At 37.3% G+C, this 23145-nt stretch overlaps 1 protein-coding gene and 1 long non-coding RNA gene across 4 annotated transcripts in view; one reads left to right on the top strand and one right to left on the bottom strand.

Annotated features, from left to right (window-relative positions):
* Positions 1-631: 631 nt before the first annotated feature.
* On the top strand, positions 632-3205 carry LOC309502909. Of its 2 annotated transcripts, XR_014207430.1 has the most exons (5): positions 632-997; positions 1107-1175; positions 1455-1517; positions 2018-2090; positions 2181-3205. It is a non-coding gene; the product is annotated as an uncharacterized lncRNA (long non-coding RNA). The 2 variants fall into 2 exon arrangements; XR_014207429.1 differs by lacking the exon at positions 1107-1175.
* An 18229-nt stretch (positions 3206-21434) lies between these two features.
* cps1 (carbamoyl-phosphate synthase 1, mitochondrial) overlaps positions 21435-23145 on the bottom strand; it is a 53689-nt gene continuing 51978 nt past the window's right edge. For both annotated transcript variants that reach the window (XM_082174548.1, XM_082174549.1), the window contains exons 37-38: positions 22646-22775; positions 21435-22571 (exon numbers count right to left, since the gene is read on the bottom strand). In XM_082174548.1, the coding sequence (XP_082030674.1) occupies positions 22443-22571; positions 22646-22775 (259 nt within the window). In that variant the 3' untranslated portion in view covers positions 21435-22442. The remainder of the gene's footprint in view (positions 22572-22645; positions 22776-23145) is intronic.

The following is a 23145-nucleotide window of genomic DNA, read 5'->3' as shown; positions in this document are numbered from 1 at the left end:
GTATTTTTTATTTTTTCAAATAAATGTAGCCTTGGTCAGTATAAGAGACTTCTTTCAGTTACCGACCCCAAACTTTTGAATGGCAGTGTAGGATCATACACTGTAAAAACTAAAGGAGCCTCAAATATCCTGTCGGATACTCAAGGAACTTCAAAATGTAATTTAAGTGCCTCAAAGCTCTTTCTCCTATAGTAGGGTTACTGGAGGAGCATTGACAATCTTTGAGGTTCTTGCTGGAACTTATGGGATCCTTTAAGCACTTTGTATTTAGTTCAGAGGTTCTGGAGTCACCTTTTCATTACCATGAGACCTCGAAGTGCTTTGAGGGAAAATAGAGGAACTTGAATGCGATAAAAGGGTTATTGGAAGATCTTTTAACATTTAAGTGGTTCCTGGAAGATCTCTTATGTTAAAGCCAGCATCTGGAGGAACCCAATGGTTCAGTGAGGCCAGAATAAGATTATTATTATCATATTATTATTATTATAGGCTACTTAAGCTTGATTCAGTATACATGCCCAGGTGAAAAAGACGTACTATTAAAAATGTACTTGAGTGTGTTTTTAGTAGGCCTACAATACAAATATACTTTAAAACATTTTTAATACTTTTAACAGTAGCCTACGTCTTTTTCACCTAGGTAGCTTACATTTATTTAGTATCTATAGGCCTATTTTATTGATTAATTTAAACCTTAAACAATAACACTAAATTATAATAATATTAATAATAAGAATTCATTAATTATTATTGAATAAATAATAGTAATAAATTAATAATTTTACCTACTTCTTCATAAATTATTATTTGAAGAAGAAGAACCAGGAGGAGAAAAGTTTTATTCTGTCACGAAACTGCTGCTATTCCTCTACTGTCGTCGCTTCAGTTCCTCGCGCTGCTCGCGCGCAACAAAGCTCAGCTGATCGACGTCATCGGATTTGAAGTAACGGCTCCTCTCATCAAAGCTTCCGCCGTTTGTTCGGCTCTCCGTTACAAGGTTTGTAAACTCGCCAAATAAATAAAAATACAGAGTCTAACGTTACTCACTATATATTCACACACACACATATAAACTAAATTTATTATACATTACTACTTTTTTACAGTGTTTACCACTCGTTTATTGCACAGTATCTGGTATGAAGGTTTTAGCCGCGATGCTACGTTGATCTAACGTAAGTTAATGAACAAATGGAAATTATTGACTTACTGTCTTAGATTGATTTAGTCATTCAATTCAACATATTCTGTACAACTGTGTCTTCAAATTGCTGATATAGCCTAACTAATTTAGCTGATTCCTGCTGTCGTCATTGGCGTTTGTTATGAATAACAAAAGCCGGAATAGTTTGGTCTGTTTTTGTTTAGCCTAACTTTACTTACTACAGAAAGCCATTTACTGGTCAATAGATATTATGTTGTGAATAATCAGCTTTGTTCTTTTGTTTCCCCAGAACAACCAGTAACGTTACATTTCTAAAATAATCTGAACATTTCAGAGGCAACATTGAATTACAGTAAGTTACCTATACACCACATGCAAGTACTTTATTACTATGAACTTTCTCTGTGTGAAATTGTATTGTTTGACTATGTACTTTTTTAATCAGTTATTCTCTGAAAATCTTCCCTCATGCTCTCAAATCTCATTCATGTTACTCAGAAAAATAATATCACAGGTTTGGAGCCAATAATGCTATGCATTTTTTATAGGCTATACCTTAATCATATGCATTTGAATATAAGACATTTGAACCCTGAATTATAACTTCAAGTTTAGTCTTTTTCGAAAAGAAAAAAAAGGAAAAAGCTATTATATGGCTTCATAAGACTTACAACACAACCCATAACATATGAGTTGTGAACTCATTGATTATTTTTAGGATCTTTTCTGGGACATTTTTGGAGCTTAACCATTTTTACATAAATTGTTGCATTGAATTGAACTAGACAAGTGTACATAAGAATAGTTTCATGAATGAATTACACAATTTTTTTATACTTGTGTTTCATGCAGTGATATTGAATGGTGACGGGTTGCATTATGCCTGAGATCTGCTTTCGGGTTCCACAGACAGAAAGTCAAACAGGTTTGGAACGTCACAAGGCTGAGGAAATTATTTAAAATTCCCAACTATCACTTTAATAACCTTACTAACAGTAAATGTTGTACTTTGCAGGGATCTCGGTAAGCTGAAATACAAGTTTGATCAAGAATAAAAATCCTCCTGTAGACCTGAAAATCACTGAAGTGCCTGGACCATTCACCACAAAAGAGGAAAAACAAACAGGAAAATGAAGCTGATGCACCTTTTCACTTTTCTAACTCGTTAAGTAGCCTACCTCACGTGTCCCTTGTGAAGATTTTATAATTGATTGCATTTTATGTTGCAGCGAGTAAAGGTGCATCACATTTGTGAATTTCGTAAAATTACGCAGGCAAAAATGTCCATTGACCATTGTCAGCAGTGTAGCGATGTAATGTATGAAGCACCACACAAAATTGCTGATCGTGTGGATTCTTATTGAAATGAGTGAATTCACCAGTGAACATTCACAGAACAACAGATCATTTTACTGCACCTTAACTCTGTTAAAATGGAAAATGTTTTCTGCTTGTTGTGACATAAGGAATTCTGTTTCCGGGTCGAAACCTCTACTTCTACTTCCTCTATCTTGTTTCTAGATATTGAGAATACTCAACAACCATTTATGGGAACTGTTGATTCAAGTCACACATTTAAGCTTTTCAAAAGCCATAGTGTACATAACAGTCTCCAGTCTAACAGCATCCCAGACTTAAACATTTTATGATTCAAAATAGCTGAATAACTAAACCATCTGAGATTCGGAATAGAGATAAAGGTTAGGATCATAATTTTCAGGAATATTACAGCACAATGAGTGTATATTAGCACTGTTTGTTGTTTGTTTTTGGCATCTGATAGAGCTTTTGGACTTGGAAACAGTGACGTCAGACTTAACAAGCGGACTGAAACATGTTTTAAAATTAAGTGAAGATGGACATTTTTAATTAGTCAAAATTGTTATTTTTTACATTGATTTATTACTTGGAACATGTTTTTTCCATGCATTTTGTTGAGATGTCTTTTCTTGTGTAGCTTATTGTATACACATGGTTGATTATTCATGTTACTTATGTATTATACAATTTTTTTTGTGTGTGTGTATTCATTGATATTAATCTATTACTAGTTTTTTTTTTCAAGTGCATGGAAGTGTATTAAAATGGATCTAAAATATGTAATAAACAATTCTTATTTTGTATTTTGTTCAGTTTGTTTATTATAATAGAAGTTAATGGTGGTAACCATAGTAACAACATGAAATTAATTTAATACAAATAAAATAAAATTGAAATTTGGTTCCTGGAGGCACCACACAGTGCCTTATATAAGAGTTCCTCAGGAAACCTGTGTGGTTCCTCAGAGAACCGCCCCTTTTTAAAGGGTGCCTAGAGGATCTACAGACGGTTCCGCCGGTGTGGCAAAGTGAAGAACCCCAAAAGGTTCCTCCAGGCACCTTTTATTTTTACAGTGTACAATGAAAGCCAATAGGGTCCAATGTAGTAAATGATCATTAATTTTAAATTTTCAAGTCACATACTTCCTGCAAACTAGCGTTAAGATGAATGAGAATGCTAACGGGTAGCTTTCCTTCTTAGACCTCCTCAGGTCACACTTCATATATAAATGGCTATAAAAAGCTCATGGGACAGGTTGATGCTTTGGTGCAATTGGAAGCTGAAACGGCTGTGAGAATTCTTTCCGAACATGCCCCGTGCGTATGGGCCATGAAAACTAATTAATCCAGATAGTCTGGTAAATGTCACAGGCAGACATATGGAGGAACAGAGGGATCCATGGAGCCCCGTCCTCCTCGTAAATTACCAAGGCCGCTGAGTAAGATGCTCCAGCACTGCCCCAATGAGATAGGGCCTGTACATTTGATTTTCCCCCACTTAATCTAAGCTAACCATCTGTGAAAGAGGGGAGATGTGGCACTCCAGCCAAATGGGCCGACTTCATAATCAGGAGGTCCGTCCAATTATTGCTTAATGTACCACGGTATTATAGTGCGTGCCATTCTGTCCGGGCAACTTTACATTTTAGTTTCCCCGGCATCCATATCACCGTTACAGTGAGCAAGCTCACGGTCATCCTCATTAGCCGGCTGGTTGGGTCCCAGACGATAAAACCAGCGTAAAGAGCTCTCTGGAAAGCCTCGGCTTCCCTCCATGCAGCGAAATGGCTTCCTCTTGAAAACAGTGTAAATTGCGTTCGGCGTTCTGGGTGACTTCATCATGCGACTTACTGATTTGCCATTTGAAGCAAATGGCTTAGTCATAAAGTCAAGGCAAAATTTTGAATGCTGACAAATCTGCAAATAGGATAGTTGGGTGAGATAACTGTGGGTTCATGTGAAGTGTCAGTATTCTTTCATTGAACAATTCCTTAAAATGTGTGCTAACCTATTGCTTAATTTTTCTCTCTCTTGTGTAATGTATTAATATTTTTAGTAGGCCCGGGTTCGAGGGTTTCGCAGTTTCTTCACTCCTCTCATATTATTCCGCTCTTCAACTCTGTTGCTCTCTTCATCTCTCCTTTCTTGTGACTCCAGTGTCTTTTAAGGAGTGCAGTCATGCAAGGATCCATTAGGCAAAAACCAATTTCACACAGAGCCAATTTCATAAATATTGAAAGTGAGCCCACCCTCAGCCCTGCTTGAGTGGCTTTAGAGGGATATACAAAACCATCAACAACAGGCCCGGCTTTAGCACCCCTCTCCACTCATGCATTTTATTAAGCTTCACTCAACAGATTACAAAAGCTCACCCCACAACAGCAAGATGCCAAGCTTAACTGATTGGCTGCTACATCTGAATTTTTCCTGCACAGAGAAAGTTTTTTGCTTATCATGACAACATTAGTTTATTAGGGTTAAAGGTGGTAGAAAGTTAAATGAGGAAGCTCAAGATGATCTGCACATACTGGGCCAAAGCATGAGTGTACTACAGTAACTTAAAATATTACCTAAATGTTGGTCAGACATGACCCATTGAATAGCATGGACTGGTAGCTAAAATAAAGTTAAAAATATTGGGGATAGATGGAGTTATAACATGGAATGCTTTCCACACTGTTTTCCACTAAACTACAGAGCCCCTAAGGGGACATGGTGATGGGGGAAGAAAATAGGAAAATTAGGAAATTAAGAAATTAGGAAAAATGTAACAACTTGAATACTATTGAGTTAACTTTTTTTGAGTGAACCCAAAGTTTCCCAGGGGCATGCAAAATCATTGAAATATAATTTTCCTCACATTCCTCCCAGTTTTGAATCAATTAATTGAATTGGAGAGTTTGATTTGCAATTAGAGATGACATTAAAAATATATATTTTTCTTAATAATCTTTTTAGGTCACGATACAATGCAGAATCATAAAATGAATGGCATACTCTTTAGGAAACTTAGCAGAAGTATAATTTTATATTGGCAACAATGTAATGCTCCATGGGACATACAGTTGGTTTCAATTCAGCCCAATCAGTCCTAGTACCATTATATAACTACCAATTTCTACTATCATGTTAAATAAAGTCCACAAGGCCCTGTAGCATCTGGACCAATCAGACACACACAAATTATTCATTATATTTAATGAATAATCCAGCAAACTCACTCTCCCAACATAGGTCTATGAAACTTCCCCCAAAACTATCACCACAAATAAATCTAACACACTGGCAAAACACGGTGTCCTGTTAACTTACAGGACACATAAAGACTGATAAGAAGTTTTATGACCCCAAAAGGAATTTCCAGAGAGTTGTGACTCTCACTTAATTCTTGCTGAGAAGGAGAAATAAACCCTGTTAATCCTATATATTCTATATATAACCACTTGAGAAATGTATAAACATGCATCTAGTTTTCCCATCTCATGATTTTCCTTTTATGTGATTTGGCTTATGTATTCTTGTAAACTATTGGGTCAATGTTTCAGACTTTGCATACTATGGTTTACCAAAATCATATGTGCCCTTGTGGGCATGTTTGGTCTCTATAAACTCCAATTTTCGCCCTCCCATTTGTTAATTTACATTACATTTTGCTAACTTTGTGACGCATTAGTATTATAAGAATCTTGAAGATTCTTTTCTTAAACACCCAATGAAATTACGTATTCAAATGCCCTGCTAGAACACAATGGGTCGTAAAATCTCCCTCCAATGGGAAAACTTCTTATTTGGCTCACACACCACCAGAGGGTGTGACATCTTCACGCTTTAAAAATCACTGATCACAAGATCAGCCTTCTTACTCTCTAAGGCCGGTGACACACTGGATGCGTGGCGTGAGCGTGGCGTTTCTGTTGCGTGTCAGCTGCGTGGCGGCTGCGTCGCGTTTTCCATGTCTTTGCACACCAGAAGCGTGTCTGACGCGGCGCTGCTGCTGCTAGGTGACATATTGGTGATATATTTGACACATGGGGAGAGAGTTGTGGAAGGCCTATACTTCATGTTAAACATAAATATATAACAGCAAAGACAACGTCGGCAGTGTTGACGGCAATATAGGCTATAGAATATTTCGTTCTGTATTGACAGGTGCAGTATTTGAAAATCGATAATATTTTTTTAAATTGCATTTATATTTGCATTTATGTCGAACCCTAGACACTTTCAAACATCAAAATGACATTTATTAATATGTATTCGTGTCAAAATGTCATATAAACATCTTTTCCTATTCAATTTTGCTTGGAAACGCTTCCAAGACGCTTGCGTGTCGCGTGAAAAATAGGCGTCGGTTCTATTTCTAGCATGCACGCGTTTTCCGCGCGGCTCAAGCCGCGCCTGAGACGCGCGTGTCACGCAGGCAGTGTGCAAGCTCTAACCTGTTAACATGGGAGCCGAAATAAAAACGGACACGCCACGCAGCTGAGACGCTTACGCCACGCATCCAGTGTGTCACCGGCCTTAGTCCTTTTCTGTATTCCTGATGTGAAGATGATGCTGAACTAGAAGTTTCAGAAGGACCCCCAAGCTTGTGCCAGGCTGCGGCCTTGTCTTTCCATTCACCAAAGATCCTGTGACTCCCACTGGTTCTCTCTCATCAAGACAACATCAGCAAAGATCAAATGGAGCCTCAAATTGCATCAGGACAGTTTAATTCAAGTGGGCGAGACATGCAAGTATCGAACTTAGTCTCATTATTTGATACATTAAGGGTGCTTTCACACTTGGTTCGATTGCCTGTTCCGAACCCGAGTTCGATTGCGCCCCCCTCCCCCTGCCCCCGATGGACTGTGTTCACATTATATTATTTGTATCCGAACCGTGGTACGCTTACGTCATCAAGCTGCAGCTGGCGCGTACTCGTGTTGCTTGGTAACCGCTATGAAAAGGCGTCAAAATGGATAGAATTGCTCGCTTCACATTTGTTCTTCTTTTTTTGAACCTTTGGTTTTGTTTTCAAAGAAAAGATACAGAAACACACTTGCGTCTGTCTGCCGCAAAAGTATTAAAACCGTTCCAAAGACAGCGGGATGTCCGCCCGCCCGCCCGCCGAAGACAATTTTTGTGGAGGCAAGCAGAAATCATCTCTCTGCTTGCAGTGCGTCAATCCCGCTTTTCGTCAAGGTAAGTTTATATAGACCCTTTTACAGTTGTTAAACACACGCACGCAGGCACGCACCAGATTATACGTCATCAATAGCGGTTCACCTCCGCGATTTGGTACGATTGCGTTCATATCAGCAGCGAACCGTACCCGAGTTCACATGAACCGTACCCCCAGACCACCTTTTTAAGCGGACTCGGGTACGGTTCGCGGGTGCGCACCCGAGTTCGGAAAACAGCGTTCACATCATCCAAACGAACCGAACTCTGACGTCATTCGAACCAGGGTGCGCACCAAAAGTGCTAGTGTGAAAGCGCCCTAAGTATCCTTACCCCTTTTTAAAGAAGGGTGTGTTAGAACTAAACTGATGGTTTGCTCAAGGCTGTTGATCTGCTGAATGTCAAACAATGCTATAACTTCTTGCTTTCCTGTATTCTGCTTAAGCTCTCTTTCCCTTGGTAAACGGTATGCATGTATGTATGTGTATGTTAGAGTAGTTTAAGTGTTTAGTCTAGTTAATAAAATCCTGTTCATGTCACACGTAAAGTTGTCTGTGTCTCAAGCTCATATCTGGAGTCCCTATATCATAGATCTTGACTACTAGCTCTCAGTAGTACTGTAAAGTAAGAAAGACATTTCCCATGCCCTGGAAATGTACATTTCTTAGAATTAATAAACAATTAACACTGAGTGTTCACGGGACAAACAGGTTAATTGATTGTAATATTAATTTACAACATTAAGTTAATTATATTAACTGATCTAAATATTCACAATCAATTATAACCAGTTATTATTGATTATTAATATTTCATAGAGCTAATTTGCTACAGCCCTTACATAAAATACCAAAAAATAATATTAGCATTTATTCCACACTAAATGTGAGCCAAGTGCCTTGATCATATGATATTTACTTTCAGTTCTGAGGGGGGGAAAACTTTGGAAACTTTGGAGATTTAATATTTTAAATGATATCTCAGCTTAAGATGTGAAGTTCAGTAGGTGTTTGTTAAAAAGAGATGCAAAGGAGCAGGGAGTCCAATTCTGTGCGAAAGGACTGAGATAACAGGAGAGAAAAAAACAGCACAGCAAAGAGAATTGAATGTGGGCTGATGTTTAACTAAAAGTCACAGAGGAGAAATAATCAGCCTGCAAGCATCTTGTTTCCCTCTCTCTGAAAATGTCTAGCAAAATGAAAACATGCAAATGAAGGCATTACCCTATGCATGCTGGAGTTTGTAGAAAACATTTTAGAACACAAGCAACGTAAGGTATCAAATCCATTTGTATGTAATAGAGAAATGAATAAGACGCTCATTAGACAAACTTTGCATAATGAACACGATTGATGTGAGAATTTAAATTATACACTTGTGGAGAGTCGCTGAAAGACAGAAGTCATGGAAATATTAGCACAATGAGATAATGTCTACAGTCCAAGTACGTGAGTTCAGGATATTTTGAGCTATAGCTGTTTCAAAACCCAGTTAATTGTCTACAGCTTACATAGGCAGCTTCAATTCTTAAAGGGATAGTTCACCCAAAAATGAAAATTCTGTCATCATTTACTCACCCTCAAGTTGTTCCAAACCTGTATGAGTTTTATTCTTCAGTTGAACAGAATTTTCATTTTTGGGGGAACTATCCCTTTAAGCCAACCAATATGGGTTTTTACAGTGAAAGATTCTTAGGCCTGTTTTCACAAATAGGGGTTAGATTAAAGCCACAATATGTAACTTTTTTTGCTTTAAAAATAGCAAAAATCACTATATCTATGTTATATATTTTTTTTAGTTGTGTACTTACATTATCCCGACTGTTTCCAACAACTTTCAAACCAGGAGAAATTTGTAATTTAATTCGAGAAACGTCCCGTTTCTTTATTTCCGTTTTGTCGCCTTCAATGGCGTCATATCCGCGTTGTCCCTGGTTTCCGCTCGTACTGCCATGGCAACCAGAGCTATGAACCAGAGCCCTCTGATAGTAACCAAAGCGACTGACGGTAGTTCGCAATGTCTATTTGCACGCTGTTGTTGTTTCGTTCAAACATTATGGACCATGGCAAGCAGACTTTGGATACAAAAGGAGAACTAAAACGAGAATCAATATCAGCGCGGTGTTTTCGAGATGCCTAGAGCTCCCATAGACAGTATATAAACGAGAGCTCCACGTCCGAGACTTCGACCGCTTATACATGTACTTTATTAAACAGGTGAGCACATTTACATAAAACTAATCAATGTTATATAGCTCAACATGATGAAATGTTAGAATATGATCTGTATGTTATTCTAATGTTGATCTAGCTTACTGCTAGTCTCATACAGACAAACTAACACATACATTTCAACACATTCAAATGCAGTTTAGTGTGATAGTGTAATGTTAGACCAAGTGAAACAACGCTGCGTTACCTCACAAGTTGAATTTGTCTAATAAACTGACCTGTGACTGTGAGTAGTAATTCTGCACTCATGTGTAATGTTAGTTCGGTAGAATGAAATGTCCATATTCCTTATGCGGGACTCGCGTAGCATGTGGAGCTGATAGCTGTCTCTTAGCAATCCCGAACTGCTTCATATCACAGTCATGATAAAAGCATCGATGTATTCAGTCATCCATAAACATTATTAGATCCATAGATTAGATCGGTCGGCTTGACGTTGACGACAAGATCCATAATTCTTAGCAAATGTTGCGTCATCAAACTACGCCTTTGTTATTGTAAATAGGATAGCGACCCCCTAGTGGCGAAAAAGTCCATACTGTACGTTTAAGCAAAGATTAGGCCTTATTTTAATTAACACATTTAAGTAGTTACTGGTGTGCATCTTGAGACAAAACAATGGCACTAACAAATTTTAAGATATGCAAGTGCAAGTTGCTTTCAGTTAAAACAGTTTAAACATGCATTTTAGTCTGGAACTAGGCTTAAGCCTTGTTTGTGAAACCGGGTCTCCCTAGTCTTCAATATTTGATAACATCTTAGAGAAAGATATTGCAGCTAAGAACCAAAAAAAAAAAAAAAAACATTTGAAAACAACAGTCAGATAATTATTAGGAAACAGAGCACCGGGTGTATGTCTGGAGGCAGGGGGTTCTCGCACCTGACTGGGACGGGGAACGGCTGAAGAATGTTGTAGTTCAGATATTGATTATCCTCCCTGGTCTATTAGCTGGCACAGTTCATCGAGTGCCACTGTAGAAGAACAGCCTGTAGAGAGGAACAGGTGAGAAGAGAAGGAGGGAAAGCCCCCTTCTGCACGTAAACATCACTGGCCTGTACGATTCTTAGGCCTGTTGATCTGCTGAATTTCAAACAATGCTATAACTGCCTTGCCATATCCGTAAACAGAGAAAGGTTGTTCTGGCTACTTTGACACTTGTATGGTGTGGGCAATGAACAAGAAAGGTTGACACGGAGCATGTTAAGGCGAGACACTATAGGTGAATAGGGTAAAAAAATTAAATAGCGGATATCACCATGAAACTTCCTCAGTTGATTACTTACACAAGTATATAAAAAAAAATTAATACAAGTTTTTGAAATATGTATGTTTAATGATGCAAATTTGGCATTATCTCATTAAATATGTGTGATTTTGCATATATTTTCGGTAGATAGATCTGAACATATGATAAAGCCAGGTGCAAAAAAAATATGTTCATTTTGTTTACACACAAGTTTCTAAATATTTCAATCGGTGTAAATCGAGCTTTTGCTATCTTTCTCTGCCTTTGAGAAAATGGAGGCTCATACGCGCTGATCTTGAATCTCCTCCTTATGACGTCATAAGGAGGAAATGTTACCTCCCCTGTCTCTGCTTTGCCCGCCCAGAGAATATTTTCCGCCCATGAGAAAATGCGCTAGGAAGTAGGAACGCGCGCGCGCGATTTTAGTTTGTCCAGCCACGACCACGAGAGATATCATGGCTTTTGAGCGAGCGAAGCATAATAATTGCTCAATAATTGGATGTACAAATGAACACCGAAGGGTCAATACAGAGCTGGGCTTGCTGAACGTCTGAAACTTAAGTCTGGATCACTCTCTTTGGCTCAGCTACACACCTCGGACAAGTAAGTCAACTAATGATATATAAGTGTGTTGCTTTACTGTTTATGGTTACCTAGATTTTACACGTAGAATGTGGCTGTAACATTAGCTATGCAGCTATGCAGTTTATGTGTGTGAATACACACACTGTAACGCGAGTGTTGTACACGTCTTTGTTATTTGGATAACCGTTTTCCTGTTGGTTATATGGCGCGCGCGATATCTGCATTTCAAGATCGCAGAGCTTGATGTAATTGTAATAAGATAAATTACAGACGTTACAGATCTCATGAAAAGGCAACAGTAGGTTAGCGTTAGCTACATGATGATAACTGTAAACCATCCGAATAAAGTACCGTATCCAGACATAATATTTTAAACTAACCATTCGGAAACGTCCTGCTGGAGCCGCTGAGTTGCAACTTCTTCATCCGTTGCTTCTCCATCTGGATCAGATTCTGGGTCAAACTGAAATGCTTGAAAGACTGCGTGTTAGTGCCATTGCTATATCCAACGTAAACATGCAAGCCACGTTACCGTTGCGCAAGATGGTCAAGGCCACACCCACCCTCCACCTTGCGCCGCCTTTCTCCTCCTCATTAGTATTTAAAGCTACAGACACCGAAACGGCCTGTCTGAAGGAAGCTCATTCTGGGACTGGCTTGTAGTGGCTATCCGATTGTTAAGTCTGACGTCACGCGTGACGTTTTGGGTCCAAGCGCTCCTCTCGTCCAGAAATAACAATGGTGGAACCTGTACATTTATTTACGATCACGTCCTTCTTAGTGCGGCACCCTTGGCGGTCAAAAAGGGTTTAAATTCCTTTAACACCAACAGAGTGGTTAGTGTAGCTCATCACTCAGGTGGCATAATTAAGGGTAGAGTCCAGGCATCAATGAAAAAGAAGATTTACGAGGTTGAAGTGAGTTAGCTCGGGACACGGGACACAGCACTGCGGCATTGTAAAAACACTCAATAATAACCAAAACACTAGCGAAAGCGGTAGGTAGGTAGAGAGGACCTGGACTTTGGACCCGGAAAGAGTATTATCGGAGAGTGGTTACGTCACGACTTAACAACCGAATAATTCTGCACCGAGGCTGAATTTTTGGAAAGAGATTTCAGATACAGTACTAGGGACCACTAAGGCCTATATTAAAGCCTACAAAAAGTAGCATGTCATGGGACCTTTAAAAAAATATCAATTTTCACCATATTTTTTTGAATAAAATGTCAAATAAATCAGGCCAGGAATGATTTATTAACAAATTGTCAAATCCCTGTGAAAATATCTTCAAAATACTGTCAAGTGTATAAATGGAAAGTTTAGTGTACATAGGTGCTACATAGGCTGAGATGTTTGTACTGGAGAATGAAAAAAAAATAATTTTTGAGAAAACGCCATTTAAAGATTTAAAAGCTCTAAATGAGATTTTGTCTTTTGCTTTAAATCCCCCTTTGGACATTCACGATTGGTTACTGATAGAAAGGAAATGCCCATATTTGGGTTACATAGCGTTGTGCAGGACACTCAGAGCTTCACAACGATACCGGTCATGACAGACTTCAGTAAACAGCTCGGCGTGTCGCGTTGGAATGCTAACTTCTTGGTAAATTCGGGAGAAACTTACCGCAGCAAGTAAACAAAATGTAATAAAATAAACATCTTAATGTATATTTTCAACGTTTTCTTTATAGCAGCTTGAAAGAACATATATTGAAGGAGTAAACTAGCCCCAAAACTCGAAATCACTGCATGAAAAATCAATGTTTTTGGCTGCCGTGTCTCGCCTTAAATCCCGAAACTCCAGGGAATCACCTGTTTAAAAAAAAAAGAAGCTGAATAGAGGAGAGTCTGCTGGCAAAAAGAGAACGTAACAGAGCTCGTAATAAAACAAGAATCAACATTGGTTTGGCTTTTATGAGATTTCGAGAACTGAGAGATTTAAAATGTTGTAAAAGCGATTCGGAGATGATGTTTTAATTACTCAACAGGTGAGCAAGGTCATTTTTATTGAACAGATAAACTGTCATACAGTATGTAGCTCTCAAACAGAGTTCATTGTAAAGCATTATCTATTGTGAAAGATCATTATTCATCCGCTCAGTCACTCAGAGCCGAAGCACAACCAAAACAATGTTCTTTTGCAAAATGCATGCAGTATTGTTTTTTTTTTTTACCGCTAGAGGGCGAAAAGTTAGATACAGTGTAGGCTACTTTTGATTAAAAAAAAAACATTATATTATAGAGTTTAGCCACTACTACTAACATTTTAGCATTATTTGAGGTGCTTTTAATCCAAAAAGGAAGTCTCTTCTTTCAGGGCCTTGTGCATTTTCCTTTAAGCACAAATTTGAGTTTAACTGCAGTATTGAGAGTCTTGCTGCAACTGGAATACTAATCACTTCTCTTAGTTATGTCTAATTATATATATTTCCATAAAACAAGGGAAGTAATACTACAGGCAGTTTTGTTATACGAAATGCAGAGTGGCTCATTTGGTGTTTTTTGAGTCTTCACAGAAAATATGACAGGGAAATTGTTGAGTTACATTTCTGTTTTTCTGAGACAAGGTATGACTAATTAGGGTTTTCAATTCTTCATAAGAGACAGTAATTTTGAACAGTAATTCCAGATAAGAGCACAGAGAGAATAAGAAGTGAATTAGAAAGCGGACGAGTATGAAACCAAGCTGTGAACGGCATCAATTTACAATAACGGATATAAATGGCTTGTCTTTGTGTGCAGCACATTGGCTCCTGCAGTGATTTTAACATGCTGGTATACGGCTGTTTCTTGCTTGTTTGTCTACATCAGCACCTATTGTGGGTAATAATGCACAGGATAAAATGTGTGTTTGACGTTTACTTTCCAGGCTGATTGCTATTGAAGATGTATTATAAACAGCCTGTAATTCATCTGACAAAATATGGTTCTTTGAATGGCAATAAAATAAATTGATCATATTTTTGCATTTCTAATGTTACTAGGTAAATATGAGCATTAGATCAGTGGTTCTAAACTGATCAATTGAACTGATGGTTAGATGCATTTTAGGGTACAACGGGGCTAAAAGCACACCTAGTACTATTTTAGATTTATTTTGATAATAAAATAATTCATTTATGTTCAACAAATAGGCTACTGTCATTACAATATGTTCATTCTGAAATCATTGGATTAGATCACATTATAATTTAATATAGCTTTACAGTAGTAACAAATAAGTATGATATTGAATTATATGATTTGATTGATATTATCTTTTTAAATATGAGGGTTTCAATTTAAATATGGTGATTATCTATAAGGTGGACACCCAACTTAATGATATTTACCATCTGAATTTAACCACATCATGTCATCAAATGGAAAAGTCAGCTAGCTATTTCTTATCATGTTCATTATTGTACCTTTTGCCCCAACAGTAGGGGTGCTTTTTTACATCAAATACCATACACTTACATATTCTTCCGTTATTGAAAAACTGTTTTAATTACCTTGAACAAAACTGAAAATCATTACCAAGACCTTTGTATCAAAATAGTCAATAATTGTATCGATTCTCATTTGCTATACACAAAGCTTCATTTAAAAAAAAAAAAACATCAAATATTAGAACAAATTAACACAGAATCAAATTTGCATTGCTGTCCGAGATCGCATTAAGGATCAACCAAATTTCCACATGCATCACCAAAAGCTGTTGTCAAGAAAAGTTTCAAGCTGAATTTTTGTGCCATCTAGTGGTTTAAAAGTGAATAAAATCAAATGCGCCTTTTACCCTGGTGCGCCTTTAGCCCCGTTGTACCCTATTATATGCAATTAACATTTTGCAGAAGAATGTACAGTATGTGCATATCAAATCTTTGAGAACATAAATTAGAAAAGTATAATTGGACCCAGCAAATCAAATAAAAATTATATCTTACCTTTTACCCATGTGTTTTATAGGAACTGGCAAATAGCAGGAAAAAATCTGCAGAAGTGTGGAAAAGGAATTTCCATTCCTTCTGTTTTCTCTTGGATTCAAATCTACCAGTTCATGACCATGATGCACAAGAGGAACTGCTTGCAAGGCGGTGGCCAATTTTCTTCCAATGATAGTGGCTCATATGTAAATGAATATAGCATGAATATGTTAGCCTTACTGTTATCTATAAGCTAGTGTGCTCCAAAATAATGAAAACATTTACATTAAGAAGACCAAACCCAACGTTGAAAATGAAAATCAAGTTGATGTCAGAATCATACGCCAGATTGACATTAATCTCCAACGTTGGACAGACATCCAGTCGGGTTCTGACGTCAACCCGACTTTCATTTCCAACCAAAATGCAACCCCTGCAACCAAAATCATTCCATGACTGACGTTACTACTTTCTACTCAAGGACCTTGACAGAAATGTAGTGGAGTAAAAAGTATTTGTCTTTTAAATGTAGTGAAGTTAAAGTAAAGTACAGATACTCAAAAAGTGTACTTAAGTACAGTACTCAAGTAAATGTACTTTGTTCCTGTTCACCTCTGTGCAAAATGATCTAAAGAATAAATATGTAAACATCAAAAGGTGTAGAAAAAGGTGAAAAAAATACCATATTATTAGAAATTAAGCCCAAGCATATTACTGGCCTGGGGTTCTTTCAGTGTAATGACAACCATCATGGTAATATCATGAGCTGAACATGGAAAACATATTCTGTAATTTCCCTAAAGATATTTGACGTCTCCCTTCCCTGACATCTCTTCCATCTGATATAAAGAAATCCAGGAACATAATGGCTGATAAGTCAGATGGCACTTAAAAACACCCATCATTTATCTGTTAACCTCTCTGGAGGATACCAGCAAACACCTCAAAGGATGGCATGCGCTGTGCCTCATCCCTGCCCCATGGATAATTCATTAGCACAGCATGAGAAACCAATGTCAATTAGCAGGCCGTTTTTTTCTTTCTTCTGCGCACAGCAGGCCTCCTTCAGCCCAGGCAGGTGCCGTGCATTATTCAGTACGGCTGAGTCTGCACACTCGATCTGCACAGGGACAGAGACGACTGCAGCTGCCCGGCCTCCTCTCAGACCCTTTGAGAGACGGCTGAAGGTTAGATCACCACTGTCACAGCACTTTCCTTAATGAGCTTCAGCTCAATTTGTTCCCACCTGCGGTGAGGCAGTGAGGATAGCTTCACGAGTTTCACTCATCCGTACTAAAGGGTTAAAAATGGCAAAAAAAGAGAGATGCAATTACAGTCATCTGGGTTTCTTTTTCTGCAGTCCTGCTCAAGAAGTGCTAAAACACTGATTTCAGGCCATTTAACTTCAGAAAGCCCAGGGACCTCAGGGAGAGTGCTATCTGTGGTATAACCAAAATCTGATATATTGCACTAATTTTAACAGTATATCACAAAACACTAGATTTTTTTGTGAAAGTTCAATACAAACAAGTTTTATATTGTGTTTTAGTAATTGCTACTTTCCAAATGAATGATGTTACTTCATGTCAATTGATTCTTAATTGAAACTTTACAATTCCTCACAATCATCTTGATCTTATGGAACTGTTGTTTTTTAATATTCAGATTCAAATCCTGCCATATGTGGCTTTTTTTCCACAGTAAAGCAAGAAAAAGTGTAACTTAACTTGGCAAATGTAGTGATCATCATATGTAAATGACTGCATTGATTAAATATGCTTAAATTGCAAAGCGCTAGTTTACCTTAATTGTTAAGTGCTTACAAAGTGCCTATCAATTAATAATTATTATAATTAACCATTTATTTTAATCAGAGGTTCTGACTTAGTACATATGCAATTGATAAATAAATGTGTGCGCGTGCATGTGTGTGTGTGTGTGATATGAGAGACAAAGTGAGCGAGAGAGATACATATACAGTATGCAACATATGAATATGATATCTAAATATAATGGGTTGTCAAGAAAAAATTAAAAGCCACAAAAATTAATAAATGTGTAGTGACATGACTTCACATTAAATGGAAATATTACAGTTATACATGGCCCATGTATGATGCAAATGACCTAAACTGCAGTATCCAAAGAATGTCAAATAGAGATGAAAAATGTATTCCTTGCCTCTGGCATTTGCAGATGAATGGCTGTGCAATCTTCAACCTGAGGCAAAGTCTACTTCTCCATGTGCCACTGGATCACATTTAATCACATTCACACGCACATATGTAGCCCATAGAGCAAGTCTCTTAATCTCTGGCTTCTCAGCAATATCTTGGGGCTGAACTGATAGCCATACTAACACGTTTTACACGAGGTCTTTCATTCCTTCTGAACCTCAAGAGAGACTTATAGGTAGGGGGGATGCACTCTCTATCTCATTAAAGAGCTTTTAGGTTACATGTACCACGGTATAGTGGGATCAGCATCAATCTAATATCATTCTAATCAGTGTTACTCTGCTTTATAATATAATATTCTGCCGACACTCTGAGGGGGAAGATGCAACTCTGATTCCATTCCCTTAAAAGTACACCGCTCTCCTGATGGCCTTGTGTAAGTTTCTTATAGGCAGCAGTAGTCTCTACCCTATCAAATTTCAACATTTAATTTTCCTGGCTAAATTCAATCAAACGTTCAGCCTTGTGTGACTAACTAATCATGACCCCTGGAAACTCAGCATACAGCGCTCTAATCTCGGAGGTCCTCACCGAGAGTCAGCACTAAAACTCATTCATGTATAATTAAAGTTCTCACAGCAAACGAATATAAAGGCGCATCGGAATCCTCCGAGAGGTTTCACATGGAGGGGAAAATATCACGCGTGGCATAATGTGTCGTGGTAATTATGTTCGGCAGCTTTTCTCGCCTCTGTTCTCCCTCTATTGCTTTTCATTTTTGACTGGTAATATTATGAAGAGGGTTAAGGATCCATTTTGAAACTGTTGTCAGCAACGATGTACCAAGTGCCCCTCAGGGTCCGCAAGTCTCAACTCTATCCGCCAGTTCGGCAAGAGTTTAGCTGCTGAACAACAGCCAGAGGCGATATAACATTCTTATTTGTCACATATACCTTATTCACCAGTACACAGTATTTAGGGAATTGTGCAGCTGGATTATTCTATAGCATATTTGTTTTAAACTAATAAAAGTAATAGCTTTGCCCTGAGTCTGGCAACGCGAGAGACGCTATTAGCATATTATCTCATGGGCTTTTTTTATTTTTTATTGACAAATTCCGGCTAATGCAGGGAGTTTTCTGTAGGATGTATTGAAATTGGATAGGCCTATTAGGTTCAGGCTGAGATAGTTTGAGTTCAACTTGTTTTCGAGGCTGTAGTAGACTATTCCTCACGGGCTCTAACGACAACACGCTTTGTCCCGTCCTTTGTCTTAATGGATGTAGACAGGTCTGTGAAAAAAAGGATGCTATCGGTGCAGTCCTGCCATCTGTAAAGAACTTAATCAGAGCCCCTGACTAAAACAAATTAACCTCCATTTGCTTAAAGAACACAGCAAGACCCCTTCAAACTCTTTACAAGGTAAACATAGCATTTTGCACTTTTGGATCATTTGATTCTTTGGAGAATTAATTCAATTTGCTGTGTGGCTGCTCTGTTCTCTAATCCAGAGCAAATCTGGAGCCTAAGTCTAAAAACCTGCACTAATGATTGAATTGGAAATGCACTGCCTGTTCCCTCACTACATGTTCTGATCATTCATTACACAGGTCAATCATACAGACAGTTTCATACACAAAATTAAGGTAACACTTTACAATAAGCTTAAATTTAACTGAATTCACAGTCGCAGTCAAAAATGAGCATTCAGCATTCTGTTTCTTTGAAACTATCTTTTTAATTAAAAAATATAATATTGTTCATTGTTAAATCTTGTTCATATATCATTGTTCAAATTTCTACTGTTAATTTATACAATTTGAAACACTAAAACGTACAAAAAATTATTTATACACTTTAAATAAAATTGCTGCCTTCAATTTTTAAGTACAATCAACTTGGATGTTTAAGTCATTTCAACTTAAATTAAATTAAATTGACTTAAAAAATGAGCTGAATCATGTATAACTTATTCTTTTTTTAAATTAACTTATTTTGATGAGTCAAAGCAAGTGTATAAGTAAATGCTGTAAATGTACTATTTATTGTTATTTAAGTCATATTGCATGAACTAATATAGAAAGTTAATTGTTAATGCAATAAATATACAAGTAGGTAAAAGTCCACTATAGTTAATTATTATAGTATTAAGCCTAATATATCAGGATGTTTAAGGGTGCCTAACAACTTATGCATATAAAATGTAATTGATTTAGTTGGTGTGGCTGCTTCAAAAACGACTGTGGATTTCAGTGCTAAAAAGCAGTTTTAAATAATGAACATTATATTTTGCTGAATTGGAAGTGTCATCATTCTCATGATTCTACACATCCTCCACCTTTTTAGCTAATACATTTTTTATACTTTCAGCTTCATTAAACACATTTTACCATGTTTAAATACATCCCACATTTCAATTCTGCAGATTTTCCCTCAATCAGTACAGTAAAAAACAGAAATAAAACCTGTTCGCACTGCTGCATGTTTAGACTGCACACAACCTGCATTGGGCTGTTTGTTTCATCAATATATCCTACAACACGATTAAATAACTCCAGTTTTCCATCCATTTGTGCAGATGTACAACACGGAGCTGGTTTGATCCAACAGCTGCAAAATAGCATCAGGGTCAAAATGGGCATATTCAGCATAATGCCTTAACATGCCCTGCTGTAAATGAATGGCCATTAGCCAATATGAAATGGCTTAAATATGAACTCTATCGCTGCCACATGGGTGCCCCCTCATCTGGCTGGCATAAGGTGCCATCTGCCTACTGGTGGTTCAAATGCCCGTGTGCCAGATCTGGGATTCCCACTGATTTAATGAACTCAAAGATTCAATCTGTAACTGCTTAAACAGAGACTCTTGAACTATAGGAATGTGCATTTAAGAAATAGTTCACCCAAAAAATTAAAACGTATCTTTACTCACCATCATGCCAATACAAACGTTTTTTCTTTCTTTTTTTCTTTTCTTTTTTTTAATGAAAAACAAAAGGAGGTGAAACACCCATTTTGAGGTGAATTGACCCTTTGTGTAACGTGTGCTAACAATCTAATATATTAGTCTGGTTTCTGTTTGTCTATGGCACTATAAAAAACCCAAATTTTACTGCTGTTTTTTCCCCATTTCTGTTTAGTTTCTCACTTTCTGCAATCTCTCTTCGTTATGAGCTGTGACATGTATCGTCCTTTGCTCCCACACAAACACAGATGTGTTGGGATTTAATTGTGGCATCAATATCAAGACCACTAGATAATGTGCAACACATCAGTGGAATGTTTGGTCATAATATTAGCTTTTTCCAATTAGCACCGAGTTTAAGCGATGTTTAAGTGATAAACATAATGCGTGTGTGCGGAGTAATGGCCGATGCTTGATATTTCTATTACTGGCAGACTAATAAAGCTGAATGAGGAATCTCCTAAGAAGCTTCAATTATTTCACTCATGAATGACATTCTTTTGAGGCTAGAGCAAATGAATAAATAACATTCCATTGATTAAGAAGCTGCTATAAACTTTTTGCCTTCAAATCCATTAATTTATCTTGCCGATATGAACTCAATATCTTCTGTTTGTGATTTAGATGAAACATTTCAAATTAAAGCATAAAATAAAAGGCTATGAAATGGTGCATGAATATTTGGGGTCTTTTATTGGACACTCCATCTCACTAAACATGTTAATTATAGATGACCTGTTCTTGAAGATCTGCTCTAGCGTAAAATAACTTTCTGCAATGTTTATTGAGGAATGAAGTCTAGATGTTTCCTCCACTCTCACTCTGGTAAGACAGGCACAAACATGGACACATTCATAGAAATCATTTTCTTTTTGTGTTATCACACGCATATCTGCTATTGTGTGCTGAGAGCAGCAGTTTCTCGCTCTTTGGTACATTGAACAGACAGTGCTGAGTGTTAAGAACAGCCAGAAAGCTTCGACTCTGTCTCAACCCACTCACGTGCCACATTCAGCCCACTAGATTCTGGATACAAGCAGTATGGTTATGGTTAAGGATAGTTAGCTCGTCTTGGTCTGTTGGTCAAGACAAAGTAGACATTGAATATACACAGTTTCAAGAGAAGTGGACAAACATTGATAAATATTTGTAATTGTTCCAATAACTGTAGCAGGGCTCAACAATAAGGATCGATCAGTAGTGTTTTCCTGCAAAAGTGTTTTGATATTAATTTATAGTTGTCAAGAAATGACATTTTTGTAATTAAATTAAATATGAATTAATATTAAATAAGTATATATATATATATATATAAATATAAATATAATAATAATAAATGTTTAAGGACCAAATCAGCATTTAGAATGATTTCTGAAGGATCATGTGACATTGAAGACTGGAGTAGTGCATTTTTGATCAAATAAATCTTTCACAAACATTAAAAACCAGTTGGCCGGTAGTATAATTATAATAAATAAAGTAAAATTATGTAAAATTATATAAATATAAAAAAAACTGTGGCCAGTGAGACCAGAACTACTGTTCTGATTGGGCCAGCTGAAAAACCCTTACTATTAAGCCCTGTCTAGTTAGACTCATGTTTGTTAAAACGCTTGTAACTGTTCAAATGGCCCCCGATGACTGGATAACACCACCTCGGGTAACTTTTGAGTTTCCTGTTTTAGAGGTTACAAGTTAACCATGCAGCGGAGCTCTCCGACAGTCTTGGTTCACGTTGGCGGTAGTGGAACAGGCTGGTGGCGTCTAAGTCACTGGAAAACCTAATGGCTTCTGCAAACAGCTTAACAACCTGTAGAAAAGAAAAAGGGGTATTTAATACAAGAACCAAAATAATTCATGATACATTTAAGAGACAAGGCTGACCTGGAAGTTTGTGATAAGAGGTACTCCGTAATCAACCGCCATTCTCCGGATCTGGAAGTTATCCTTGAGAAACTTGGTGTTGTTATTCGGTAAGTTGACCACAAGATCAATGTGTCCTTCGCTGACAAGTCTATTCAGAGCATAATGCAAAGAGTGATATATTATAAACCTTTTACAAATTTAAAAAGGTATACTTGATCATTTTTTGGCTCCCATGAGCCAACCGATTCATTGTAAAATAAACCAGTTTTTATTAGGCTACTGATATAACCAGATTCTCTCCATTTTTCAAAAGAGCTACTCATTATTTAGGGTATACGCCTTAATACAAGAATTAAAAATTTTCAAATAATATACTGTATGTGAAGCTGCATTAAAAGCTCCCTCTGATTAGTTATAAATGTGATTAGCTGAATCTGTGATCCGACTTTAGTAAACATCTCTTACTAAAACAAAATGGTAAAGGCCTTTTACTGCAACCCTTGAGGGCAGACAGCAGA

This window comes from Leuciscus leuciscus (genome assembly GCF_965113295.1).
Source record: "Leuciscus leuciscus genome assembly, chromosome: 7".
Taxonomy (NCBI): Eukaryota; Metazoa; Chordata; class Actinopteri; order Cypriniformes; family Leuciscidae; genus Leuciscus; species Leuciscus leuciscus.
This window is presented reverse-complemented; position numbering and strand designations above follow the sequence as displayed.